The 24,311-nt window shown below is 50.7% G+C and overlaps 2 protein-coding genes across 2 annotated transcripts in view; one reads left to right on the top strand and one right to left on the bottom strand.

Annotated features, from left to right (window-relative positions):
* jph3b (junctophilin 3b) overlaps positions 1-2,212 on the bottom strand; it is a 32,964-nt gene extending 30,752 nt beyond the window's left edge. Inside the window, exon 1 of the mRNA XM_048973341.1 lies at positions 630-2,212. Coding sequence (XP_048829298.1) covers positions 630-1,011 — 382 coding nt within the window. The 5' untranslated portion in view covers positions 1,012-2,212. The remainder of the gene's footprint in view (positions 1-629) is intronic.
* A 2,942-nt stretch (positions 2,213-5,154) lies between these two features.
* On the top strand, positions 5,155-24,276 carry zcchc14 (zinc finger, CCHC domain containing 14). The gene is given in 15 exon segments (XM_048973019.1): positions 5,155-6,741; positions 8,997-9,123; positions 13,326-13,396; positions 13,939-14,010; positions 15,726-15,808; positions 15,897-15,991; positions 16,227-16,272; positions 16,802-16,979; positions 16,981-17,076; positions 17,303-17,391; positions 20,033-20,142; positions 20,246-20,398; positions 21,103-21,320; positions 21,322-22,249; positions 22,342-24,276. Coding segments are annotated over 15 exon segments (2,952 nt in total). The 5' UTR covers positions 5,155-6,111; the 3' UTR covers positions 22,398-24,276.
* The last annotated feature ends 35 nt before the right edge of the window (positions 24,277-24,311 follow it).

The following is a 24,311-nucleotide window of genomic DNA, read 5'->3' as shown; positions in this document are numbered from 1 at the left end:
GCAGACGTGTAGCGTTCTATGGGGAAGTTTCTGGGTTAATGAGAGGGATACTCTGGCAGCTCTGTAAGTGATGCGTAAGGGTTGTCTTCCATCAGTGCCATGTCAATGCGCGATAAGTCTGAGACAGTAACAAGTGTTTGCTAAGCAAAACATCTGGGAGCCCAAAAGCTTATTACGACATTTTGAGCTTGGGATTTTTTTTTTGCCCCATGCGAAGCTGGTTTCAGCTGAACCGGCACTGGCCGTAGCCCAGTTCTGGCCTGATTCTGGTCCGGTTCTGACAGTGCTGGGCCAAAGCTCCGCCAGCCACTGCAGATGACCTGGAATTTTTCTCTCTCCAGCTGCGGAGCCCGGATGGCCTTAATTTGGGCCTGAAAATTCATCTCCCTCTGCAACGTCGAGAGAGGAGGCTCTTTTACCAAAACGGCAGAGGGAGAAAGTGGGGGGGGGGGGGGGGGGAGGGGAGGTTGGCGGTGGTAGATCGAGAGATGGATGAAAAAGGTTGGAGTGGTAGACAAGCTAGGAGCAGACGTGTTTATTTCAATTTTTAGTTCAAATCGAGATTCTGGTTCAGTAACTCTGATCTATGTGACGCAGGAACATGCTTCAGGGTACGGTGCTGCTCTTACCTCCGTCAGAGTAGGTCTCGGTGCCGTATCCATCCTGCAGCCCGTTGTTCCAGGTGCCCTCATACTTGGCACTGCTCGCAGTGCTCTCACGTAGGCCATAGCGTCCCTTAAATCCATGTGTCCACTCGCCCTTGTAGACCCACTTGCCCTTGTTCTCCACCCCAATGCCGTGGCGCTTGCCCTGCGCCCAGGTGCCCTGGTAGGTGTTTCCACTGGGCCAGGTGTAGACACCCACCACCTCGAAGCCGTGGCTCCAGGAACCGGCGTACTCGCCCTGCCCCTTGGGCCCGGTGCAGATGCCGTGCCCGTGGGCCTTGCCGTCTTCCCACCCGCCGCAGTATGACCCCCCATCATCAAAGTTGAACCTGCCCCCAGTGGACATGCATGAAATAGGTTTTGGCAAATCCCCCAAACTTCAAAAAAAAAAAAAAGAAAAAGAAAAAAATAAACAAATAAAGCTGATTGGGGGGGTGGGAGGAAGACACTGAAGACAAATCCTCCTTGGTGGTTCTTTAAAAAAAAGGAAAAAGAGCCCCCACAAGAGAGAAGCCCCCCTCCTGTTAGGCCAGGCTGGTGTGGTGCAAGCTTCTTCAGACCATCCTTCTGGAGATGCTACTCCTGGCCGAATCTCCTGCGGCCGTGACTCTGGGAAGGGGGGAGGCCTCCACCAGCCATGCGCCTCCTCGCTCCTCACACCAACGCACCTCTGCCCCCTCCCAGCGCCCACACCCTCCCAGTCGACAATCTCCCTCTGGCTCCTTATTCTTCTTCCCTTTTGTTTTCTCCTCCTTTTCCCCCAGCAGAGAAAAACACACGGACTCCACCTAGAGAGCCGGAGTCCTGTGGGCGACGCAGCCGCCACCGACTGCGCGTTCAGTACGGACGGGCGCCTTCGCCGCTCGGCACCAGGGCGACCCGGCTTCTCCCTAGCGCCATCCCGACACCCGGGCTCGCCACAAACCGGGAGGGAGGGAGGGAGAGAGAGAGAGAGGCACGGAGAAAAGAAAGACAGGTGGCTTCGGCTAGGCTCCTCTCTGTAGCCCGTCCGTGAGACGCCAATGCGGTCTCTCTCCACGCACACGCAGCGCTCACGCGCACACACACCCCGGCCGGCAGACTGCTCGCGCACGCACACCCCAGAGAAACAAACGGCTCATCTAATTCTGCCTTTTTCCTTTTCCCTTCCTTCTCCCCCTCCTCTTCTTCTTCTCCTCCTCCTCCTTCCCTCGCTCTCTCTCTGTGATTTCCCTGGCTCCTGTTGCAGTCTAGCGTCGAAGCCCTTGCTACGGTCCGCTCAACGGCATAAAATCCAATGATATTCTCCTCGCGATTTCTCCTAAAAGCTTCACTGTCATAATTTCAAATTGTCTCCCTTCCTCTCCGTCTTTTCTTGTTCCAGGTTGCCGCTGTCTTGTTTCCCCCGTCCTTCGTTGTGCTGGGGTCTCTCTCTCTCTTTCTCTCTCTCTGTGATGTCTCTCAAACCTGCTCATTAGAGAGGGACCGCTTCATCGCAGCCAACCGCCCCCCCTAAGCAGCACCGTCCTTCTGCCAGTTTTAAAGAGACAGCGCCTGCGTAAGCAGAGGCGTCGTTCAGCTCTATCCCGGTACCTCTGGGAGGGAAAAATTGCTTTTCTTAATTGCCCTGCTCACTCCCTTTCTCCTTCTTTCTCTCGTATCAGTCTGGCCATGTTCTGCTGTGCACAGGAAAATAATTAGACCACACAAGAGCGCAGCAATTTGGCTCAAACGTTATTTGTCCAGGTACTTAATGAAATGGAGACAGGAAGATTCTGCTTATATGTAGAAATACATTATACTTTAGTAAACGCTTCTCCATGTATGAGTGGGCTGCTGACATCGTCTTGTGTTAGAATACACGATGGATGAAATGGTGTATGGGATGTTTCAAAATGAATTAGGTTAGACAGATATCAGGCTAAATGAAGCTTTATCCTAGCTGTTTGGGGAAACAGTAGTTGGGGGGTCTAGGCAGCAATGCAGGGAGGCGGCATTCGACTCCACCCCATGTCGGATCTCATCCTGGTTTCTCATGTTTATCCAGTCAGTTCCTGCAGATTAGATCACACCTGGGTAAAAATAGATACGGCTGAGGGCTCTGACACACGGGCTGCTCCCTTTCGGTCACACAGGAGCCTCTGCAACCTGGATCCCCGTGGACGGGGTTCTGGGGATTGCTGATGGGCCTGTCTCCTCGAGATTTGGTTCTGTACCGTTTGCTTCTCAACAGAAATAAAGGACTGGGTTTCTCATAATAGAAATGAACGAAGTACAGATAACTGTGCCTCTATATGCGTAGTATTTACAGTACAGCTCCCACCAGTATGCCAGTTACTCATACCATGAATTCGGGTCTAACTTACCTGCATATGGTGAATGAATATGATCAAAATAATGATGTTGTTTGTACCTTAAAAATCATGATTTTTGTCTACTTCCGGTTTAATATCAGCAATCATACGACCCACTGTATTTGGCATAATTACTAGCCTATATCCAAAGACACAGTCTGCCTCAAAAAGAGACAGATTCGTGTAGTCCTTACAATAAGCATATAATGAAAAAAAAGAAACTGCAATATGACTTCGCTTCGTGTAAATCGATCGAGAAATATGCAACTTATTTCTCCTTATATCTATAATGACTCAACATGACATAAGATCCGTCAGGGTGCCAAGGTGGAATGATAGGAGATTTAAACCGATAAATTGACAGGGGTATTTCAGTAAATGAGCACAACCCACGCACACTTCTTCCTACACAGTCGTTGGAAGTTTCCTCATTTCCAGTGGAAGGTGTTGGAAACCCCTGATCCAAGGATTGACTTCACCAGCTCTCCGAAACATTCATGCACCTTTAAAGCTTAAAACGGTGCATGTGTTAACTGCACTTAAGATGAAAATTATTTCTATGGATTTCGGTATAAGACAGCTGGTTAAGATTCGCCGCCGCTCATGTTGCGTCTTCGGGCGTTTCTCGCAGTCTAACGGCACTGAATTACTGTCATCAACAGAGCTTGTTTCTGAAGGGGCAAGCAGCTCTGACTCATGAAAATTATATACACATACGCACACATGAAATTACTTAGGCATGAGCGAATTTAAATATCAAGGATGGGATTTTTTTTACACAAAAGAACCACTCTTTATTTTGGTAACAAAATAAAGGAACCGAGGAAGACCATTAAAACCAACAAAGCGATTCTCTCTCGCAATAATACTCGGTGCTTCTGGGATTTCTTATATTTTGTTCTGTAATGTTATATGTTGATATGCGTGTATCAGGTGTATAGCGCAGAGCTGCCCTGAACGGCCAAGCCACATAATCGATCTGAAAAAAAAAAGAAAAATAGGCTGGCCTGTAGTTGTAGCAGATCTTAATAATACTCGTGTCTGCGAAGCATATAGCACAATGAAAACGCTACAAATCTCAGGACAAGTAATGTGCTTTAAATCTTGGCAAAATGCATAATAACCTCTTTCAAGTCTCCGTCCGCTCGAATAGAATGAAAAACTGAGAAAACGTTCGACATGGTAGAGAAAATGTCAATGAAACATTGATACATCACACATCTACAGCACTAACAGATGCACGCATTTAAAAGCGACCTACGCGTCCCGCTTTTCACTGCGGTTTATTCCGGTAGCAGGACAACAGCACCCTCAAGTGGCCCATCGGCTAAATGGCTGGGATGCTTCTGGAGTTTACCTACCGGAATGAGTTTGACAGTTTTTTAAGAAAACCATCAGGGTTAATGCTAGTTAATGTGACAATTTCTAGTATTTTAACTTCGCAAATGTAATTGATATTTATCGTACAGAAATTCATTATATATGCGCTAATATCAAAGCTTTTAAAATGTGACTTGCTTAAACATGCCAGCTTTACTAATGCTACCGGCTGGGTTAAATGAGCTTTCATCGAGGCAAGAAAAAAAAAATCCGTGTTGAGCCTATTCTAAGAGAACAGCCATATTTTCACTCCAAACCCAGTGTTTATTTACTGTGTAAGATATCCCACGTAGCTTGGGCACAGAAGTGCGTGGACAAAGAGGGAACTTTGCCGTGCATAGCCCAGCCGCTTGGAGGACAGGACTGACAGTGCGGCTGACATGGGAATCAAGTCAGAATTCAATGAAGTTTTTCATTGGGAAGAATGGTCGACGTTTTACTCCAGCTCTGTACATTTTCTTATCATTGAAACTTTCAAAACGAAGTGTCAACCCAACATATATCGAAGAAACAGGTTAGTTTTACGACATGAATATATTTCCGATATTTTCGACATGAATCTTTATGAAGACGCAGAGTTTTCTTTAATGAATACTGTACCTCACTGTCAGAATCCACAGAAGCGTGAGCGCATGTGAGAGATATGTGGAGTGTAGTCTACCTCGGCCAATCGCGCTAAAGCCCGCTATTATTGACGTTCGACACAGCCAATCGTAGTTGTAAATTTGGTTGCAGGGCAGAGCTAATGTGTGGCGTTTGGGACGGTAAACCAGACAGCTGTTTTGATCCATTTCAAAGGAAGGGTATGATTTGAAGAGGGAGAGAGGAAATCATATTACTTTATTTTTTCCTGAGCCGTTCTACCCCTTCGGAGGGGGGCGGCTGGAAACTTATTTACCTGTTCTTTTGGACGAATGCGGGGATCGGCTTTATAACGGCGATGTGATTAAACAAAAAGAGATCCCCTTCTTGCGTTGATAGGAAAGCTGGAGTTTGTGGAGTTTGTATGTGATCCTGTGTTTTTGGCCGACCCTCCCTAACAATTCGGGACTCGGAGGTCCCGGACCGAGAATGGCAAATGCATGAAGTGAAACTGTTTGCAGGAGATGGATTTTGCTTTTGCACCGATGAAAACCTGGAGGTGGGTCCTGCGTTTTCCTGCCACGCTGAGACGGTGTGTTTGTGTGTGTGTTTTCCCTGTGTGTTTTTCCAGCTCGCACCGTCCCTTTCCATAAGGGAATGACGTGGTGAGCCCGAGAAGTATCCGAGGGAGGAGAGATGACTGAACGGTCTGCGCCATGCCCCGGAGTACAGTAAACAGACCGACACACGCTGTCTTATAAGCTTATTCTTTTACAGAGGGACGTGAAGGAATAAAAAAACAATACAAAACAATTATGGATTTACGTTCAGGCAAAAAACAGATCTTTCTGTCGCAAAGAAGTTGTTCGTTTTCTAAACGTGATCGATTACTGTAAAAAAGTGATTTATCTAACGGGAGTGGATCACGTGATAAAGTTCACAACTTTTTACAATACCCCCATTGCCAAGTTTTATACACATATTCTCTGCAAAAGGGAGTATTGACTACTCTCTTTAATGACGGCGATCCAGCTATGCAAGTAACGCGCCTTTGTGCTGCTGACGGTTTCAGTGCACAAGAACACTTATAACTGGTAATGACCTTATATCAGTATACTACGTTGTTTTAACTTTCCGTAAGCTGCTGGAAGATGGTTGAAAAGAGGTGTTTGCTTCAGCGAGAGGGAGTTTACCGCTGGTTCTCCCAGCTGAACTCTTCTAAGAGGGCTGAGTTTCTCTGTGGGCTCCTTGACCTCTGCGTTCCCATCGAGCTACGCTTTCTTGGGTCCTGCTTGGAGGACCTGGCCCGGAAAGACTACCACTCCCTCAGGGATGCCGAGATCAAGGCCAACAACCCAGCCGACCTAGCGAATTTGACCAACATCACGGATGAGGTGGTCCGCAGCAAACTGCTCATCTCCCTAGCGCTGCTGAACTCGGACAACAGGGGAGCAGCAGGGGTACTTTTCAGGACGCTCACCCACATCGACTCCGTGATCAACAACTATGGGCTGCAGCTCAATGACGGCCAGACGGGGGACCAGTTCCTCCTGCTCTTCACCATGGCCTCCAACCATCCCGCCTTCAGCTTTCACCAGAAGCAGGTCCTCAGGCAGGAACTGACGCAGATCCAGAGCATCGTGCAGGCGGCCTGCAGTGGGAATCATGCGAGTGGGGGGACCAGTGCCCTCGCTGCCCTGACCGCAGCCAACACCATCACAACCTACATCACCAATGCCACCCTTAACTCCTGCCCAGCGGGATTCCCCTGTTCTCACAAGGTTGGTATCATTTCAGCTTATCTCTATATTGGAACTGTTGCAATAACATATGTTAAGCTATAACTGACGGCTTAGCGTCGATTTTCCGGTGGATTTCAGTGGCCACAGGTGTGACGTTTAACTTATGCAGGTGGTGGGGGGTGGGAGTGTGTGTTTTATGCCTGATAGAACACTGGCCCTGAGTCGTTTGTGTAGAAGTCATACACAGGTAAACTGTTAAAGGATGATGGCCTGTGCTGCTTTGGCTAAAAGCCCCTTCCCTTAAAATGCTGAGCCCGTAAGCGTGGCAGGATAGCAGCATGCGCTTTGGGCCTGGCTGCGCCGAGTAAACCCTCCCCTACTGGCCTGTCGTCTCGCCTGCCTCCACAATGTCTCTCTGGGTCGAGGGCTGTATCCTCCAGCCCCCCTCCCCGGCGAGCCGTGGTCCACCCTTTGCCTTTGTCCAGCTGGAAGTTGCCGGATGGAAAGCTGGAGCCAGATCGCCAGCCGGTGAGAAGGGGTCTTGCCAGAGCGTGGGGAGGAAAGCGGTGTTTCGGCGTCAGGCGCTGAAACCAGGCCCTGATTTTCCGGCTGTCTGCCCAGAACAACCTTAGCCCTGACAGATGAGGCCAAATTGGTTTATTTAGGGAAATAATTAATTCAGCTGAGAGCTTAACTGCTTATGTGGCGTGACGGATAGCAGGAGGTATACGGCGGGTCGTGGGAGTCTCTCATCTGGGGTCTCGAGCAGAAACTTTCCGTAAGCCGCTGGTGATGGACGCGGCAGGGAGCCGTGGTGGAAGCCGGGCTTGCTGGACAGCGCCCCCCAGAGACAGCAGCTTACATTTGGGCTTGGAAGGTAATCCGTGTTTCTGGCTCCGAATTTGGCATGTGTAAGAGGTCATGTGACCGCGTCGTCATCCACTCGGGCACCTTGAGAGGCTCACATCCTTCAGGCGGCACAAGGAGCCCATTTTTCTCTGTGCCCAGCTGGAGACGGGCTCCGCGTCTCTGTGTTCAATTAAGGGCACAGAGAGCCCAACTGTGTAAATACATCTCTGTGGAGGAAAAAATACCCAGGGCTGCAGGAAATGGGGCATTTTTTTGCTTTTTTTGTTAGTCTTGGCCTCTGTCGAGTGCTGCTCAGCACATTTCTTTATGCTGAAATAAACCGTGTGAGACTCATGTGAGTCACCAGGAAGCCCAAACTGCTCGCCCACTGCCGAGGCCTCTGCTTCGCTCCGTTTGAGCACGGCTTTGCCATACCACAAGCTCCTCCCCCTTTGGTCATGGGAGGCGGGGCTTTAGGCTCCGCCCAAAGCCTCACTAGTGACAGCGCTTTGCCAGATGCTTCTCCTGTACTCTCAGTGGCAGGAGAAGCCCAGCTCAAATAAAGGAAGTCAACTAATCATTATGGGGAGGGTGATCGGCTGTGCTTACTCACTGACAGGACTCTGGGCAGAACCCCCCCCCCCTCGCCGCAGCTTTCCCCCAGCGGTTGCGTCTTTTTTTCCAGAGCTGCTCTGGCAGGCTTGCGCGTGGGTTGCAGCAGCGGTGATGGCGGCGGCTGCAGGCACATGGGCTTGGCTGTGCGGCTCTAGTCGGCAGAGTTGCTGGACCGGGAGGCGTGGAGGAGGAGCCATGGTGTGTGTTCCTTCTCGATGGGAGGGAGGGGCAGGGAGGTCTATACACCTGCAGCCGGTCCGCATGCCGTCCCTGTAGAGTTCTGGCCACATTAGCCATGACTGATCATTTCCTTCGGTGTTTAAAATATGTTAGAGGCACGAAATGTTGCCGATTAGTCAGTGGCTTAGATATAAAGAGGTTTGCATCATTTCTTCCGGGGAGTGGAAACAGATGGTGGGGGTGATCGGGGGAGTGGTGAGCTGGGTCTGCAGGAGGGGCCGAGCTTCAGTGGCTGGTCACTGGCTTCCCTTGAACGTTCACCTGCACGTTGGCAGTAGGAGCATCTTCTGGTTACACGTTGGCGAAACATCCAGCTGTACGCTCCAGAGTTTGTGGTTCAGTAGCAACTGGTTTTTACAGCTGGATGTTTTCACTGGAATGACTCTCCGTTTTGGGTTGATCACTGCAAGGTTGCCCTTTTGAAGACGAGCTCATGCGTTTGGGCTCCTGAGTCAGCGAACCACACGATGAGTCCTTCTGTTTAGTCAGTTGACAACTTCACAACCTTTCGATCATTCTAGTGGCATGATGTCAGTTGGGTTTTGCTGTCGTGTGAATGCTGACCCTGACCTTTGACCCCTGTACTACAGGCACTACACCGAGAGGAAAGGACAAGGCATGGAAGCGATGGCAGTGGCCTGGACTCCCAATCACAGGCTTCCTCACTGTCTGGCCAGGAGCTGCTGATTAAGGTCCATGCGGGAAAGACCAATAAAGGTAAGCGGCAACAGCAGCCAAAAGACCCTCTGCTTTCCTGCGGGGTATTGGATAGAAGCAGATCAATCCCATCGAGCCACCAGTGAGAGAGAGATGCTTCCAAAGAGCACAAACACGAGGTTCGGAGGTTCGGGCTGGGAAGGCGCAGAGGGCTTGCATACCTTGCAGCTTTTCACGAAGGGGGGGAGATGTCGAGCTGGTAGCGAGGGTAGCTGTTTCTGGTTGGCTTGGCTGTCTGGACTCGCGTTGCAGAGGTGACTCAGACGGCGCATGGCTGGCAGAGTGGCCATGATGTCACTGTCCGTGAGGCTGAGCGCAGCCCTGCTCTGCCTCGTACGCTGCTGGGAAAGTCCCCTAACCTCGTGGGCCAACATTGGTTACTTCTGTGCATAATTTTCCAAGTGCCTTTTTTTATAAGGTTGGGGGAAAAATCTCTTGTTTCTCTTGCTGGCAGTTTAATGCCCCCCCCCCCCCCCCCCCCCCCCCATGGGGCTGCTGGGGTGAACGTCCCACATTAAAAAAATGTGATGTGTAGGGGGGGAGGGGATGAGGTCAGGCTGAAAAGCAAACACCTGCCAAGATGCATTTTTTTATTTTTATCGCTTAATAGGATCATGCGAATCTGCAGGGGTGGGACATCACATGGGAAGTGCCTGCCAGGATCGGCACTCGCGAGTCCTGTAACGTTCTGTTACCTGCCTGTGGGCAGTTTTGTATGTGTGGACGGAATGAGGCAGGTCAGGGCTTGGGGCGGGGAAGCAGGGCGGGGCAAGGAGAGGCTCCTGGCAGGGCAGTAGTGGGGGGGCGTGGCAGCAAGGCGGGGCAGCAGGGTGCGGCATGGTAGCTGTGTGGGGCATGGTAGCTGTGTGGGGTGGGGCTGTAGGGAGGGACAGTTGGGTGGGGTAGGGCATCATGGTGGGGCGGACCTAGTGGCAAGGTGAGGCAGCAGTGTTCAAATTCAAATTTTGTCACATGTATCATCATACATAGTAAAACCTGCAGTGAAATGACTATTGCAACTGCTCCAAGGAAATGTAGATGAAAACACTGTACGCTATATAAAAAGAGATGAAAAACATATAGTAGTACCTGTACTATATACAGGGCTGTACAAAATATATCTCTGCTATGTACATGTATTGCACTCTAGAATAACATTGAACAAGGAGTTTACGGTGGGATGGCATAGAAGTGTGGAGTGCATGATATGCTATAATGTAATATATAATATAATACATATAGCCCACCGTGTTATGTGTTGGGGGGGAGAGTGAATGGTTGATGATGTCACTCCATCACTGCCACTCTCTCGCATCCTGGTTATTGTCCTGGTTCATACACCGAATAGCTTGAGGGAAGAAGCTTCTCCTCATTCTCTCTGTGTGGGGGTGTGTCAGCAGGGTGGGGCTGGAGGCGGGGCTTGTCGCAGGGTAGTAGGGTGGGGCGGGTCTCATGGCAGGGCAGCAGTGCAGGGTGTGGCAGCAGGGATGGGGCAGGTGTGATGATGCACACAGAAGGTGAACTTGAAGGTGGCCATATTCTTTGGATGAAATAGGCTTCGTTTTGGAAATATGAGATTGTATAAGTCTTTCAGCACTGCAGTGATCCACGACTGTTTCGTTTCTTGCGATCCCTCTCACTGTCCTCGATTGGCCCTTTCCTCTTGGTGCAGCTCCTCTGGTACAGGGGTTAAAGGTCAGGGTCAGAATTCCACATCCTTGTGACACAGTCAGCTGGACTACTTATGCAGTTACTGGCAGACTTTGCACTGTGTGTATCTGTAAATTAATTTAATATGTGTACTCGTGCATTTGTGTTTCTGGTAAATATCGTAACCGTGGAATGTTTGCCGTGGAATGTTTGCCGTGGAATGCATGTGTTTCTTTAGCGTGTAACCCTGTTGTGTAAATTGCTGCCTGCCCCTGCTAGTATTAACCGCGGCTGTTAATAAAGAAACTTCCATTTTAAAAGAACTGTCATCTCCTTCATTAAAATGACAAGCACACTCGCCGCAATACATTTATTTGCTTTTACATATGCGATATATTGTTCTTGCCAACGTGTTCGTTTGTGTTTTTTCTAGACAAAATTTAAAGTATACAGCCAGCTTGAGGTTTGCACCAAACCGTCAGGGCAGTGCGAGTCCAGCAGGGGTTCAGACACGATTGCTAATTCAAGTATGTTCAGGTGGCCCTAAGCCTGTTTTTTTTGGTGGGTGGGGGGTTATGGTCCATCAGTTGCGGGCATGCAATGTGAAGCCCAGTGTCCTGGGGCACGGGGCAGGCGCTGACTGCTGGGAGGCCCCCCTGCCTGACCGGGTCTTGCTTGGCTGCATTACCTCACCGCCTGGCGGACTGCCCGCTCTCAGTGCATGCCGCTGCTGAGCCACCGGGCTGCACTGTGCCTCGCTTTCGCTGTACCTGCCTGGCTCTGTATTGCAGCTCAGGTACCGACGCCCCTCCTCAAAGGCTTCCCGCGCTGATAGGTCTGGGTGTTCGGCCGCACCAGGGCGGGGTGTGGCGAATGTATGTGCCTCCGAGCGGCACCCAGTCTGCCCGCTCAGGCTGCGCCTTAAACGCTGCATGTGTAACGAAGAAGCCCAAGTTGAGTGTCAGGAGCTCAGCTTTCCCCGGCTGCCGGAGTAGGCGCCCTGCGCTGCGACCTGCCGCTGTGCTTACAGCCTGTTTGTTCAGGTGAGCAGGATCTTGCTCATGTTTTAATGCTTGCATTTAATACCTTATATGTGCGTGTATCAGTTGTCCTGGTAGTTAACTGATGGGTGTCTGTGGCAGGCAGCACCGGCCCCACCAGTGCGTGTTCTGTCTCATCGGCCAATGGGATGCACTCCTGCTTCCGGCCACGGCTCTGATTGGCTGGCTGGATTCCGGGGATTGCCAGCTGGGGTGTGAGCTTCACAGGATTCCATCTGTGCCATGTGAAGAGGGTGTTCCCATGACAACCTACACGCTCCATGCAAATCAGTAAATTTAGTGAAACACGGCGGAAATGGAACAAGCCACGCCGCTTTGTCGGTCATGGTCGCGACGGCTCTGCGTGCCGGCGGGTCGGGTCGCCCTGCCCCATGCCATGGTCACACTCATAGCACATTCCGGATTTTCCATGATGATGAGCAGTTACTCCACACAGGGAATTCCCAGCATGTCTGTGTTCCCAGGGGTGCAGGATGTGGGACAGGGGGCTTGGCCCAAGGGGACAGAGCGGGCGCTTGTGAAGCACGCTGACTTCCCAGCATCCTCTGCGGCGCATTTGTGCTGCCGTTGGGTCTCCTTCCTGCACATGCCATTCACACATGACCTGCTTGATCCTGGGCCACCCTGACCAAGGACGCTGGTGTGGGACCGCCTCCCTCTAGCTGGCTGAAAGGCTTGGCGTAGTGCATTGTGGGAGTTGGTGGGTGCTGGGGGGAGGAGGGCAGACACCTGTGGAATGTGCTCAGGCCCAGGCAGATCGTGTGGGGCCATGCAGACGGACCGCTCTTGGCTTGGGGTGGGGGGGGGGGGACATTCTGCCTTGCATGCCGGGCCTAAAAATAGGCAGCCTTAGTCAGCTTGACACCAGAGGGGGTGCAGAGGGGCTGGGATACCACAGGTGTTTGTGCACATGCCTGGCGATGCACTGGGGTCAGCGTGGCAGTGCCCTCTGTCAGCAGATCGCCTGCCCCCCACTGCGCTCTGCCCCCGCCCTACCCCAGCTGTTCCTCTGCGTTAACTCAGGGAGGGGGTATTCTGTTCATAATGTGTTCGCTGTTTTAATGGAGGGAGCAAAACGGGCTCGGCGCGGGGTGGGGGGCGTGGACGCGGGGCCCTGGGGAGCTGCAATGACACTCCAGCACATTCCAGATGTGTTCACACTTGTCTGAGAGCATTTGGGGGGGGGGACTTTTCCTGGTGGGAGGCAGGTGGGGGCAGTTCTCTGTATCTGCTTATTCCTCATGTGGAGCATGTTCATTCAGCACCGGTCAGCAGGAAGGGTGGCCATGTCTGTGTGTGTGCTGCTCGTTTCCTGTTTTTGGGTGTGCCCCTGTACCCCGCCCCTGCTCCCCTTGACTTCTCCCACCACCCACCGCGTGTCCCCGTAGCCCCCCTGGGGCTTTGGGATTAAGCAGGAGCGTAACGCCTCCCCATAACACCCCCCCCCCGTTCAGACACAAGGTGCTAATGAAATGCTTTTTCGTCTTCCAGCAAACATCGAGAGGATTGAGCTGAAGAGCCTGACGCAGAAAGCGGAGAAGGCGGGCGAGTACACCTTCGAGGTGAGAGTGCAGGGCAGCCGGCCAGTGCAGGGAGGACCCCCTGACACCCCGCAGGGTGGGGGGGGGGTCACTTCTCCCTTTCTGTTACTTGTGGTGTCTGTTGCTCAGCTCTGCAGTGCTCAAGAAGTGCCACATCGATTATCGTACAGCTCTCCTGGGCTCAGAGAGGACGGAGTGCTTCAAATGTTTGCCTGCCGGCTCTCTCCCTGGTCAAGGGGCTGCCTGTTGCTGTTTTATTAAGGTTGCAGTCTGTGCTGTTAATCCTCCAAGGTCAGCAATGGTCCAGCATCTCTGGGTACCTCCATCTGTCTCTTCTTCTGAAGCAGAACCACACCTTTTGCTGTAGCTCCTCTGTAGCTCCATCTGTGCTGCCTCTTACGCAGCAAAATTATTAATGCTACTTGAGACTTGACAGCCGTCTGATAGCTAGTCTTTTTAGCGGCAATCCAGAGCCCCCCAGCTGCAGTGATGATAGGCGGTGACGTTAGACACAGGAGCTGGGTCTGTGCCCCTGATGTGAAAGGTCACTTCCTGTCTTCAAGGTGCTGTGGTCAGACTCCACGGTGTCTGTTGTCTCCCGGACTTCTCAGGACGTGATGGAATTTCTGTCCAAGGTAAGGTCCAAGATGGAGGATGATGACATGTACTTCTGTGTGAATCTCATTAACACGGTGTGGTGAGGTTACCAACAGGTTAGTGTACCCACAGAATTTCACAGGAGTTTAAATTGCTTTCAATTCATTATTGGTGTCAGCTGTCAGTCAGAATGTAACTGTTATTAGGAGCTAACAAAACGGATATATTTTTAAATCTGAGATTTTTTTACCTGTTGACCGAAATGTACCTAAACATTCATATATACGTTAACCACACATACAACTTTTCCATGGTTTACCTTAAAATCTTAACATTCAACCACGTTTTGATTTAATAATTTATCAATATTTTAAGGAAAAAATGATCATATATCCCCTTAAGGATTGTAAAATTAGTTGTCACATGTTAATACAGGATTATGAAGTTGTTGTGTTACGTTACTTTAGAACGTTAGATTTTAGACGGATGTTTGTCTCATGGTAAAGCACCGGTTTTCACCTAGTCTTCAGGTTGAAGTTAGTTATTGCTCAAGAATTCCATTAATCAATTAGGAGCAGACATGGCTGAGAGCCCCACCCCCATGTGGCCCCTGATAAGTGAGGCTTCCCCTCACTTATGTTTATAAAATAGAAAGGTCCAGAAGGATTAAAAAATCGAACAAAGAATCAAGCCTAGGCATAGTCTTTGCAGGAATGACTGTGAAATTGCTCAACAGACTTGAGAAATCCCAAAAGACTGGAAAAAAGCCTGCATATATTTTTATAAGGTTGAATACAGAAAATGATGCATGAGTTAGCATGACCTGGCTCACGGGTCGCTGTCTTTTCTGTCATTAAGTTGAGCCTTCTTTGTGTGATTGGCTTGTTATCTTTCCTCAGTGTACTGCGTACAACAGGGCTGTTCAACTTCAGTAGCAAGTGGGCCGAAAATGAAAATCACTGGGGGTTCATGGGCTACACAGAACATTTGTCAATTAATGGCTAAAAAATTACTCTTGATGATAATAGATATTATATTAGTATGAACGAACGACACATATCCATTTTCTTTAACTTTTTAATACTTATTGTTAAAGTAGAGCTCTTGTATCGTAATCTGTAGGGCCGACCTTGGGCGACTTGACTCTGTTGAAATGACACTAGCAGACGCTGTACTTTGCCTCTCTGGAAAACTGGCAGAAAACGAGCCGCGATTTGATTTGCAGTGCCTCTTCGCGTTGTATTCTTTTATGACAGATATGCATTCGTGGCACAGTAAACAGACCAGTTTATTAGTCGTCGCGACAGGAAAAACAAATAAACGTTTGGTCATCCATTCGCTCTGGAACTGGCGGTTTTCCAAGTAAATTTTTCGTCTTTTGGGTTTTGAGAGCGACACGTTGTAAAGCGGCGTTAGCTTAGCTGACTCCGACCTCTTCACCTCTCACCCATGAGCTGAGTGCGAGTGCAGAGCGAGTGTAGCAACCAATCATAGCGCACACCTGTCCGGCACGTAGCTGCGTAGTATAACGTGACTGTAGCTCAGAGCTACCAGTACACCATAATTTTATTATATCACACGAATCACATTTTTTTTATATATTTCACAAATATATTAAAGCACAATAGATCAGTTTGACAGTGTGATTTGGATATATAGTCCCATTTAGCTGTCTTTGGGTCTGTAGATGCTATGTTTTGCACCCTGCCAGTCTGCTCCTGGCTGCAAACACCTGTTGTGTTGTGCCTCTCAGATCAGCCAGCTCTTCCCAGATGATGGGCTTGAGAAATACTTGTCCTTGTCTCCCCTGGACCCCCCACACCAGCCAGATCCCAGGTGAGGTTACAGCACCTTGGTCCTCCTGCAGATAGGTGGCGATGCTGTGAGTGACGGCGGCTCTCAGCCATTTGCATTCTCTCTCAAGGTGCCTGGCTAAGCTGCCACCACACCTGCTGATGCACGAGCAGGTCAGGCAGTTCTTCAGTCCTGCCATGAGTCCTCAGTTCCCTCCCAACACGAGTAAGGCAGGCCGACAGTGGTTTGTGTGTGCGTTATGTTTTGGTCAGTGGGCTGTAATCGTCCTCCGGTCGCAGTTCAGAATTGTGTGACTGTGATCTCACAATGGGATGTAACATGAAGCTCAAAGCCCAGTGTGCGAGCGTGTGCTGCTTAATAATGTGTGTGATTATGCCGCTCAATGGTGGGAGTGTTTTTTTTTTTCTCTAAAATACTTTTTCTCTTCCCACCCACACAGATTTTGGCTGTTCACTGCAATACAGAGGAGCCAGTAGTTTGCCCAGGTGAGTCATGGTCCTCACCCACGTGTGGACACACGCGGACGGACCCACATAAATGCAGAAAACAATAGGAATTAACATTGTCGGATTCATTGTGGACACTTAAATTGTTACTTTTGCAGTCATTTTTTGGTTGCACCATTTTGTGATTCACACGCACGCGTATAAACACTGGACACATACTCTGCCCCTGTAGTAATGGGAATGTGTGACGTTCCAAGCTTTGGTTGTCACTAGGAAATGCCAACCAAGGAGTGCGTACTGCAGTGCCGGAGAGCTGTCAGCATCTCACTGATGACCACGTAGTTAGCACTGCTGCTCACGGCTGGACTGTACCACTTTAGAGTACGGAGGGGGGAGTCTGGCATTCAAGCTGGTTATGATCTACTTAGATGTGACGAACCTCAGCATATCCTCTGTGTGTATCAGCTTTAAAGTGTCAGCACTGTTTGCTTTGTTCTTGGTGGTTCATCTGCGTCTGCCTGTGGCGAGCTGATCCTTTTCTCTCTTCCCCCATGATCCCTCCTAATAGGCCGGTCTGCGGAGTGGCCAGCATCCAGCCCGTCATCAGTTCTCACTGCCCCCTGCAGCCTCACTCAGCCACTCACTTCCCATCCCCTGGAGTGGCCCCCCGGCTGCCCTCCGGCGGGGGGCCCACTGGGGATTGCCTGGCCCTGGTAAATCCGGCCTCCAACCCCCGCCCTCCAGGCCCAGGCCAACTTGGAGCAGAATGGGATCCTGGACTGGCTACGCAAACTGCGTCTGCACAAGTACTATCCTGTGTTCAAGCAGCTCACCATGGAGAAGGTGGGTGGGGCTTAGGCGTGGTTCGCAAAGGCTTGGGGGGATTAAAATTGTGGAAATTATGGGAGAAGATTGAGTGGGAGGAATTAGAGGACAGTAGAGGTAGCCAATTATGAGCTGGTGGGAGGAGCTTGGGTGTGAGATTTTGGAGGATGAAGGGTTCCAGTTACCTTACTTATGAGTGCAGCATCATCTTAAGCTGCCTCCCCTTTCTCTGTCTTCCTGCCAGTTCCTGGCGCTCACCGAGGAGGACCTCAACAAGTATGACCTCACACAGGGGGCCAAGAAAAAGCTGAAGACCCAGCTGGAACTGCAAAAGTGAGTGGCGCTGGTTTACAGAAGCTCACACTCCAAGCGGGAGCAGCCACACCGCGGGGCATGTGCAGGGGAGAAGGGCTTGGGTGGGGAAAACCAGACCGTTTAGTTAAGGAGGCCAGCGAACAGGCTAGGCCACATCCAGGGCAAACGCCCTTATTGGGGGCCCAGTCCCTGGTATCAGTGACACCCAGAATCATTAAATCATTAAATCGTTAAATTAGGGCTGCACTAAACTCTGCAGGGTGGTAGATCCCCAGGACCAGGGTTGGGCAGCCCTGAATTAGAATAACCTAAGCTAACCTAACGTCTGTAGCACTTAGACTTTCTCTCATTCACGTGTAAGATTCCTTCCAGGGGCGCCTAGTGAACGAATATTGATAGGAGTGACTGTGAGAGTGTCTGGGTGCCTGACTCACCCCCGCGGCCTGGAATCGGCCCGTCTGTACCCCGGGGGGGCAGGACTTGCCGATTTGCTTGACTCTTTGTACTGTCTGTAAGGCTGTAGGCCAGAGTGCAACGACACCAACAGGGTGTTGTACTTGGAGCCTGCTGCTGGTGACCTGTCTGAGGTCCTGGGGAGTGTGGGGCTGGTGCGGGGGCTGTGCTATAGAGTATGGTGTCCCAACCTTTCAAAGGCCCCGAACTTGTACATGTCATACAAAAATGTCACGACCTGGTAGAACCTGTCTGCCGATGGGGATTGGGAGCGGGGAGGAGTAGATCAGCTGTCATGAGAGATTGAATAAGTTCCGATTTTTTTACGTGTAATCAGGATGCATCAGGGGTTGTATGAAAGGTGTGTCTTGCAAATTTATGCTTTATTTTTGGAAACTAACCAACCCCTCCCCCAAACCCCCCAGCATTCCTAGTAGAATCCTGGACTGGCAATTGGGAAAGCCTGCTATACACAAAGGCACCTAAAAGGCTTAAGTTTAACAATGATGAAGTAAATAAAACAGTAAACAAGAATAGTTTTATCATTGTTCACTTGGAAGATTATTCTGTCCAAAGCAAAGCAAGGCAGATAGTTCATTACATGCATACAGCTGTCAGGGAGCCAGCTAGGCTGAGCCTGGCTTGGCTGAACTTCCCGTGACTGATCAGTATCAAGAAAGAGCATCCAGTGTTAGCCTGAGACCAAGTTTGCTTCTCAATGTGCATACTTGACCGTTCTTGTGTTCCCACATACCCGTTTGATGTCATCTTCCATTGCCGAAGTACAGGTCCAATACTCAAGAACAGAAGTACAGAGGACCGTAAAAATCCCTGGATGTCGTTCTTGTCCAGCCCTTAATTTGAAGGATGCATAGGTTGCATCCTCATCAAACGAGACCAATCCCATGATTCAAGTTAGCAAGTTAGCAAGACCAGTCTTGCCAAGAACACAAGTACGATCTTTGCCTTCTTCATAATGAGAAACACCCCAGGACCATGGAAGTGTTGATGAAGGGAGCCAGTAGGAGGATAGTGGAGAACTTCTGTCAGCAGATAAATATGATTGCTTTATAATCAGATAAGGGTGAAAGTAGGGTGCGAGTAGGGTGAAAGTTCTTTGCTGTTCTGTGTAATTTTCATGCCTTCCGAGAATGTGTATTTTCAGATACACAGATACGTGGGCAATTTGCAGGTTCATTCCGTCCCGGGGATGGGCATCCTAATGCAAGGCACTCGGTGGCACATATTCCCAGCCATAGCAGCGCCACTCAGACACCTGACGCTGGTCCTTATGAGCAGGCGGAACTGGGCAGGGTGGGTTGGAAGGTGCGGAAGTGCCAAGGGGGCGTGTGTGCCAGGAGATGTGCGCTCTGCTGTGGCCTTGGGGGGGGGGGGAATGGGGAAGGCCGGCTCCCCATGTACCACGTGATGCAGGGCCACCATGGCCTGGGGAGGCAGTGTGGAAGGCCGGCTCCCCATGTACCCTGTGATACATGGCTGCCGCGGCGGCCACAGGCCCCCAGCCTGGCTGTAATTGCAGAGAGAACTGACCAGCCCTGCAGGTAAACAGGGCTGCATTTCCCTCAGGATACTTTCTGTCTTAATAGGCGCTGCTTATTTTTACTTTTAATGGCCGTGTTCTCGGCGCTTTACTGTATGGGTCAGTTTTCGATCCGCTACAACGTGAGATCACATTTACACGAGTGAGCTGCCAATCCCTACCTATCTCATGTGAGGGAAACCGAATATGTGGCCTGGGTGTTAAAATAGCATCAGCGGCACAGTGCGGCGTTACCGTGGGCAGAGGGCCGGCAGTGGGGTCCTTAACATGCTCATGTTTGTCTCCGAGCCCCCGGAATGACGGGAGCCCATCTACGATCCACCTGGGCATGTAGTTCTCCACAAGCCACCCTGTGTGACTCCTCCTCCCTCATGTCGGCCGTCTTTAATGCCCTTTTCCCGAGAATGCAGTACAAACACAATCTTCCAGCTGCTCGTCCCGGTCAGGAGCGTGGGAACCTTAATTTGGAATCCGTGAAATCAGGTATCATTCTAGAAACAGGTGGACGAGAACAAGATAGTCCACTAACGAGCTGACCTCTAACAAATGGACATGTCCCCTCCCCCCCCCCCCCCCCCCCCCCCCCCCCCGCGCGAAATCAAAACATGTTTTTTGCCCTCATGTGTTCTTCCCCTACCATGCCAGTAGGGAGAAGTCCGAGAAGAGGTATGTGCTTTCCCAGTTCCCGGTGACCTGTGGTGGGGTGGCCAGGGTGGCTCCATCCAGCCACATCGCGCCGAGCACCAGCAGTGCAGGTACCCGCACACTCAGCACCCACGGTACCACCATCAGTGACTCACACGTATGTAAACAACACGTGTATGTATGTGTGTGTGTATCTGGCTGCCTCCATCTTAGAACTGCGCGTAGAGGTGGACAGCAGCTCGCACCTTTTCCCCCGGGACAGCGGTTCCTCCTCAGGGTACTCCAGTTCCCCCTCCAGCCCCATGGCCCCCCGTGACGAGGCCCTTGACAGGGTTAAAGCCAGTGTAACCTCAGAGCCACGCAGACGTAAGTACCACAGCCCCTGCGCAGCACACAGACTACTTAGGACCCTGTCAGGCATTTCTGTACCCTTGAAAAACAGAAAAATATAGAAATACAGTAGAATATAGAGTGTAAAAATATAAAATATAGTCTGTATAATACAGTCACAATTTATTTATGTTGCTACAATTATTGTGCTCCCTGGATGGGGAATACATCTGGCTTTGGGACCGGTCAGCTGATGCACACTTGATCCCCTTAGCATGATAACTCCAAAAGTATTTGAAGGACTTTGTATGGGTGAAGGTCTGGAACTAATGAAATTTTGGAACTGGAACTAATCAAATCACCCCAAAATTGAAACAGTGCTGCTGAAAGTAAAGGGTGACTGCAGACGACACTTGACCATGTGAACGTGAAAATTCAGAAAATGTTTCAGGGATCTTAACTGCTTCATAAAAACATTATGTGGATGAAAATCATTTTGAGACCAGTTGCCTCAAAAATGCAGCAGCACTGTGTGGCAGCAATGGAAGGAATTGATGCCTGTTGAAGGCACTTGTGAACACAGTAACTCTAAACAAAACACTTTTTCAGACTTCTTGTGCACATTGTATCGGCCATGAGCTGTGTGAGAACAGTACGGAATAGATCTAATTTAGTTTGTATCTTGGTTACTGTATTACTCTAACATGCCACAACATCCCCTGCTGCTTATCTTGCCATAGGAACAGAAACTGGGTCAGAACCTGGGGACAGAGAGCGGACTTGTGTGCTGCTGAACCATACGGTGCCGAGCGGACCAAGCCGACCCACTGCTCAGGTTCTTCCTGTCCAGAATGACGCCTGTTCGTCATCATCTCCCTACCACCTGCCTCTTCCTCCCCAAGTCCTGCCCCTCCTCTCACCTGGGCGTGTCCTTGGTCCCCCTCGCAAGCCCCGCCCTCCCCCCGCCCCCCCCTTCCGTCCTGTCCCCCCTTTGCTCGGAGGACCGTGCCAAGCCCATGTGTCCAGGCGTGGCAGTTGGCATGCAGCTGGAAAGCCGCTTCCCCGGCCTGAGTCTGGAGATGGCACCGGCCCTCCTCTCCGATGGCCCTGCTCCTGGAGCTGCCCCCCAGGGCACTCTGGCAGCTCTGCGGTCCCCCCCGGGCCTGATGGTGGAGACAAGTACGGCCCCGACAGCCACCTCCAACACCCTGCACCATGTGTCGCGGCCCCCCCTCCAGCCGCAGCTGTCTCCTTCGGTCCCTCCCACATCCCCTCACCGCACGGGACACTTCTCGGCCTCCTGGTCAGCCTTCCCCACTGCCAGCAGCATTGCCGTGGTGACAGCACCTGAAAGCACCCGTTGTGCAAAGGGTCACCCCGGACCATCCGCCCCACCTACATCCGGCCCAGTTTCTACGGAGACCGGCTCAGGCGGGGCAGGCGGGCAACCCCCCACGTGCGTCTGCAGTTCCTGCGGTTGCAGCGGCAGCTGTGGCTCCTACTGCGCCCTGCCTGCTGGCTACGCAGGCTACTTCCAGCACCCCTTCTCGGGCCCCTCGGTGCTCACGCTTGGGCCCCTGCTGCACCTCAGCCCATTGCTGGCCGGGCCCCACCCCCAGTCCCACAGTGCCAGCGCTCCCTTCTCCTACCCCCTGGTGGCACCACCGCTGTACAGTGGCAGCCTGCCCCATGAGACACAGGCGGGCTTGGTGCTGCCACCCATGCAAGGCTTCCTGGGGGCGGCGGCTGGCATCTATCAGCCGCAGGTGGCCGTGGGGAATGCGGGCGGCGAGCAGAAGAAGGGCAACGTCTCCTGCTACAACTGTGGCGTGAGCGGGCACTGGGCGCAGGACTGCAAGCAGCCCCTCATGGAATCTGGCCAGCAAGGTAGCAGGCCGGCGGCAGGCTGCCCATGTGCGTCGCTTACTCTCTGACGCCCGTCTCCCCCGGGTCACTAACCAGGGCTTTTTCTCCTCCAGGAACCTTCCGGCTGAAGTACGCCCCCCCATCTGACAGTCAAGATTCTGCAGATTGAGGCCTTGAAATGGAGCAGGCCAGACCCCTGCCCCCCCCCCCCACCTTCAAATACACGCTGAAGCCTGCTGTATCTTGACTGGAACCTGCCACTCCGCACGCTGCTTGGAGTGATCAGAAGGAGCCTGGAACACAGGAATGTGGGCGGGGCTCTAAGTGATGGGTTCGCGTGTATGTGAAAGGGGCCTTCTAATTCTCCTTAGAACCCTTTGTGGGCTGGCTGGCATTGTGACATCACAAGCACTTCTGGGGAAGGTGGTGCCCCCCCCCCCCCCCCATGCCCTTACCACCGTCTGAAGCACCTCTGCCCGGTAGACAGGAGTTCACATGGTTTACTTTGCAGCATCTTGCTTACATGGTAATAAAAATCACAAAAAGGAAACAAAGGAGAGGTGTTCAGGTGCCACACATTACGGTTTGTAAGTACTTATTTTTAAAACTGACTTTTCAGAACTGTGTACTTGCAGAAATTTTAAATGTACAATAATTTACAGTATTTACAGACCAGATTGTCTATCTGTAAAATGCATTTTCACCCTAAACTACAAAAATCTTGACATGATCAGTATGACCTCCAGAGGACATATATGGATACATGTTTGTGTTCATTTAAAACCATATTGAATTCAGCAGTTTGTTTTGAAGGACCGGTGAGACAAGTATGTGATCAGACAGGCGTGTGGTCAGACAGGCGTGTGGTCAGACAGGCGTGTTGTCAGACAGGCGTGTTGTCAGACAGGCGTGTTGTCAGGCAGGCGTGTTGTCAGGCAGGCGTGTTGTCAGGCAGTCAGATAGGTGTGTGATGCTGTGGGTCTCTCTTCCTGGTCTAAGAGGCTGATCTGAAGCTGCATCCAGTCTGTGGCACAGGAATTAGACAGGAAGACCAGCAGAAACAGGCAGCCATACTCAAGTTTGAATAAGGCTTCGGGACAGAAAAAACACAATATCTAAGTTTCATGATAATTATAATGTGTGTTATTTTATAGAATTAGGCTGTAAGGTTTCACACACATTAACTAAAATTGTGTAACTGCTGTCAGTCAAAAAGATCCGACATTGTAAAATGTGTCGATTACGAACTTTGGAATCCTCTCCAGTGCAGTCTTCCAGTAAAAGCCTCTGGGAAAATAAACCCATAAATATCACTGGCCCTGGATTACATGGGAGTTTCACTAACAGTCAAACTCCACAGCAGGTGACTTTTGTCCGGAAGCCATCCGGAATGAAGATTACCAAAGAGAGTAAACAACAAACCTTGGCCCACATGCTGATTAGGAGCCCGGGGAACATTCTGAACAGGCTGACTGAATTCCTGGACCGTTATGTGCATTTGCTAGGCTTACGTGGTCCAATTTATTAGAACTATGTATATCAACGAGAAGAAAATAACACTAATGAATTGTTTTTCCTCAGTATAATCAGTCTTCACATGTATTTATGAAAGCCTTGTATATCATGGTGGAACGATGGAAGCGATGTTAAGCGACAAGTAGGAAAAACTGGATGTACACAGTTCACCAAGATGATGGTGTGCAGTGTGCTGACATCATCATGACATCACAGCCTTTGTAGGGTGAGCTGGGCTGCTCAGAGATAGACAGAGATGGTTTTCAGAGGGGCCAAGCGGAGCTGGCAGTCATACTGCCCACCAGAACCCCTCTCCATGCATATACCCAGGCTGCATGTAGCCCAATAACGTACTTTTTCCTGTTCTTTAAAAATATAAACCTTTGATTACATGTAGTGGATCTGATGTTGTAACGCCACCTTTTTGTATTTTGTTACTCCGTTCAAACAGAAACTAGACAGTTTTAAAATTGTACATTTTATATGTCTGAAATGAAATCTTTTTGTAAAGAGCATTAAACATGTTTCAGATATCTGAATGTTGCCTGTGTGCTTGGTGCTACAAGTC

Source organism: Brienomyrus brachyistius, chromosome 13, assembly GCF_023856365.1.
Source record: "Brienomyrus brachyistius isolate T26 chromosome 13, BBRACH_0.4, whole genome shotgun sequence".
Taxonomy (NCBI): Eukaryota; Metazoa; Chordata; class Actinopteri; order Osteoglossiformes; family Mormyridae; genus Brienomyrus; species Brienomyrus brachyistius.
The sequence above is the reverse complement of the archived record's forward strand: the minus strand, read 5'-3'. Positions and strand labels throughout refer to the sequence as shown.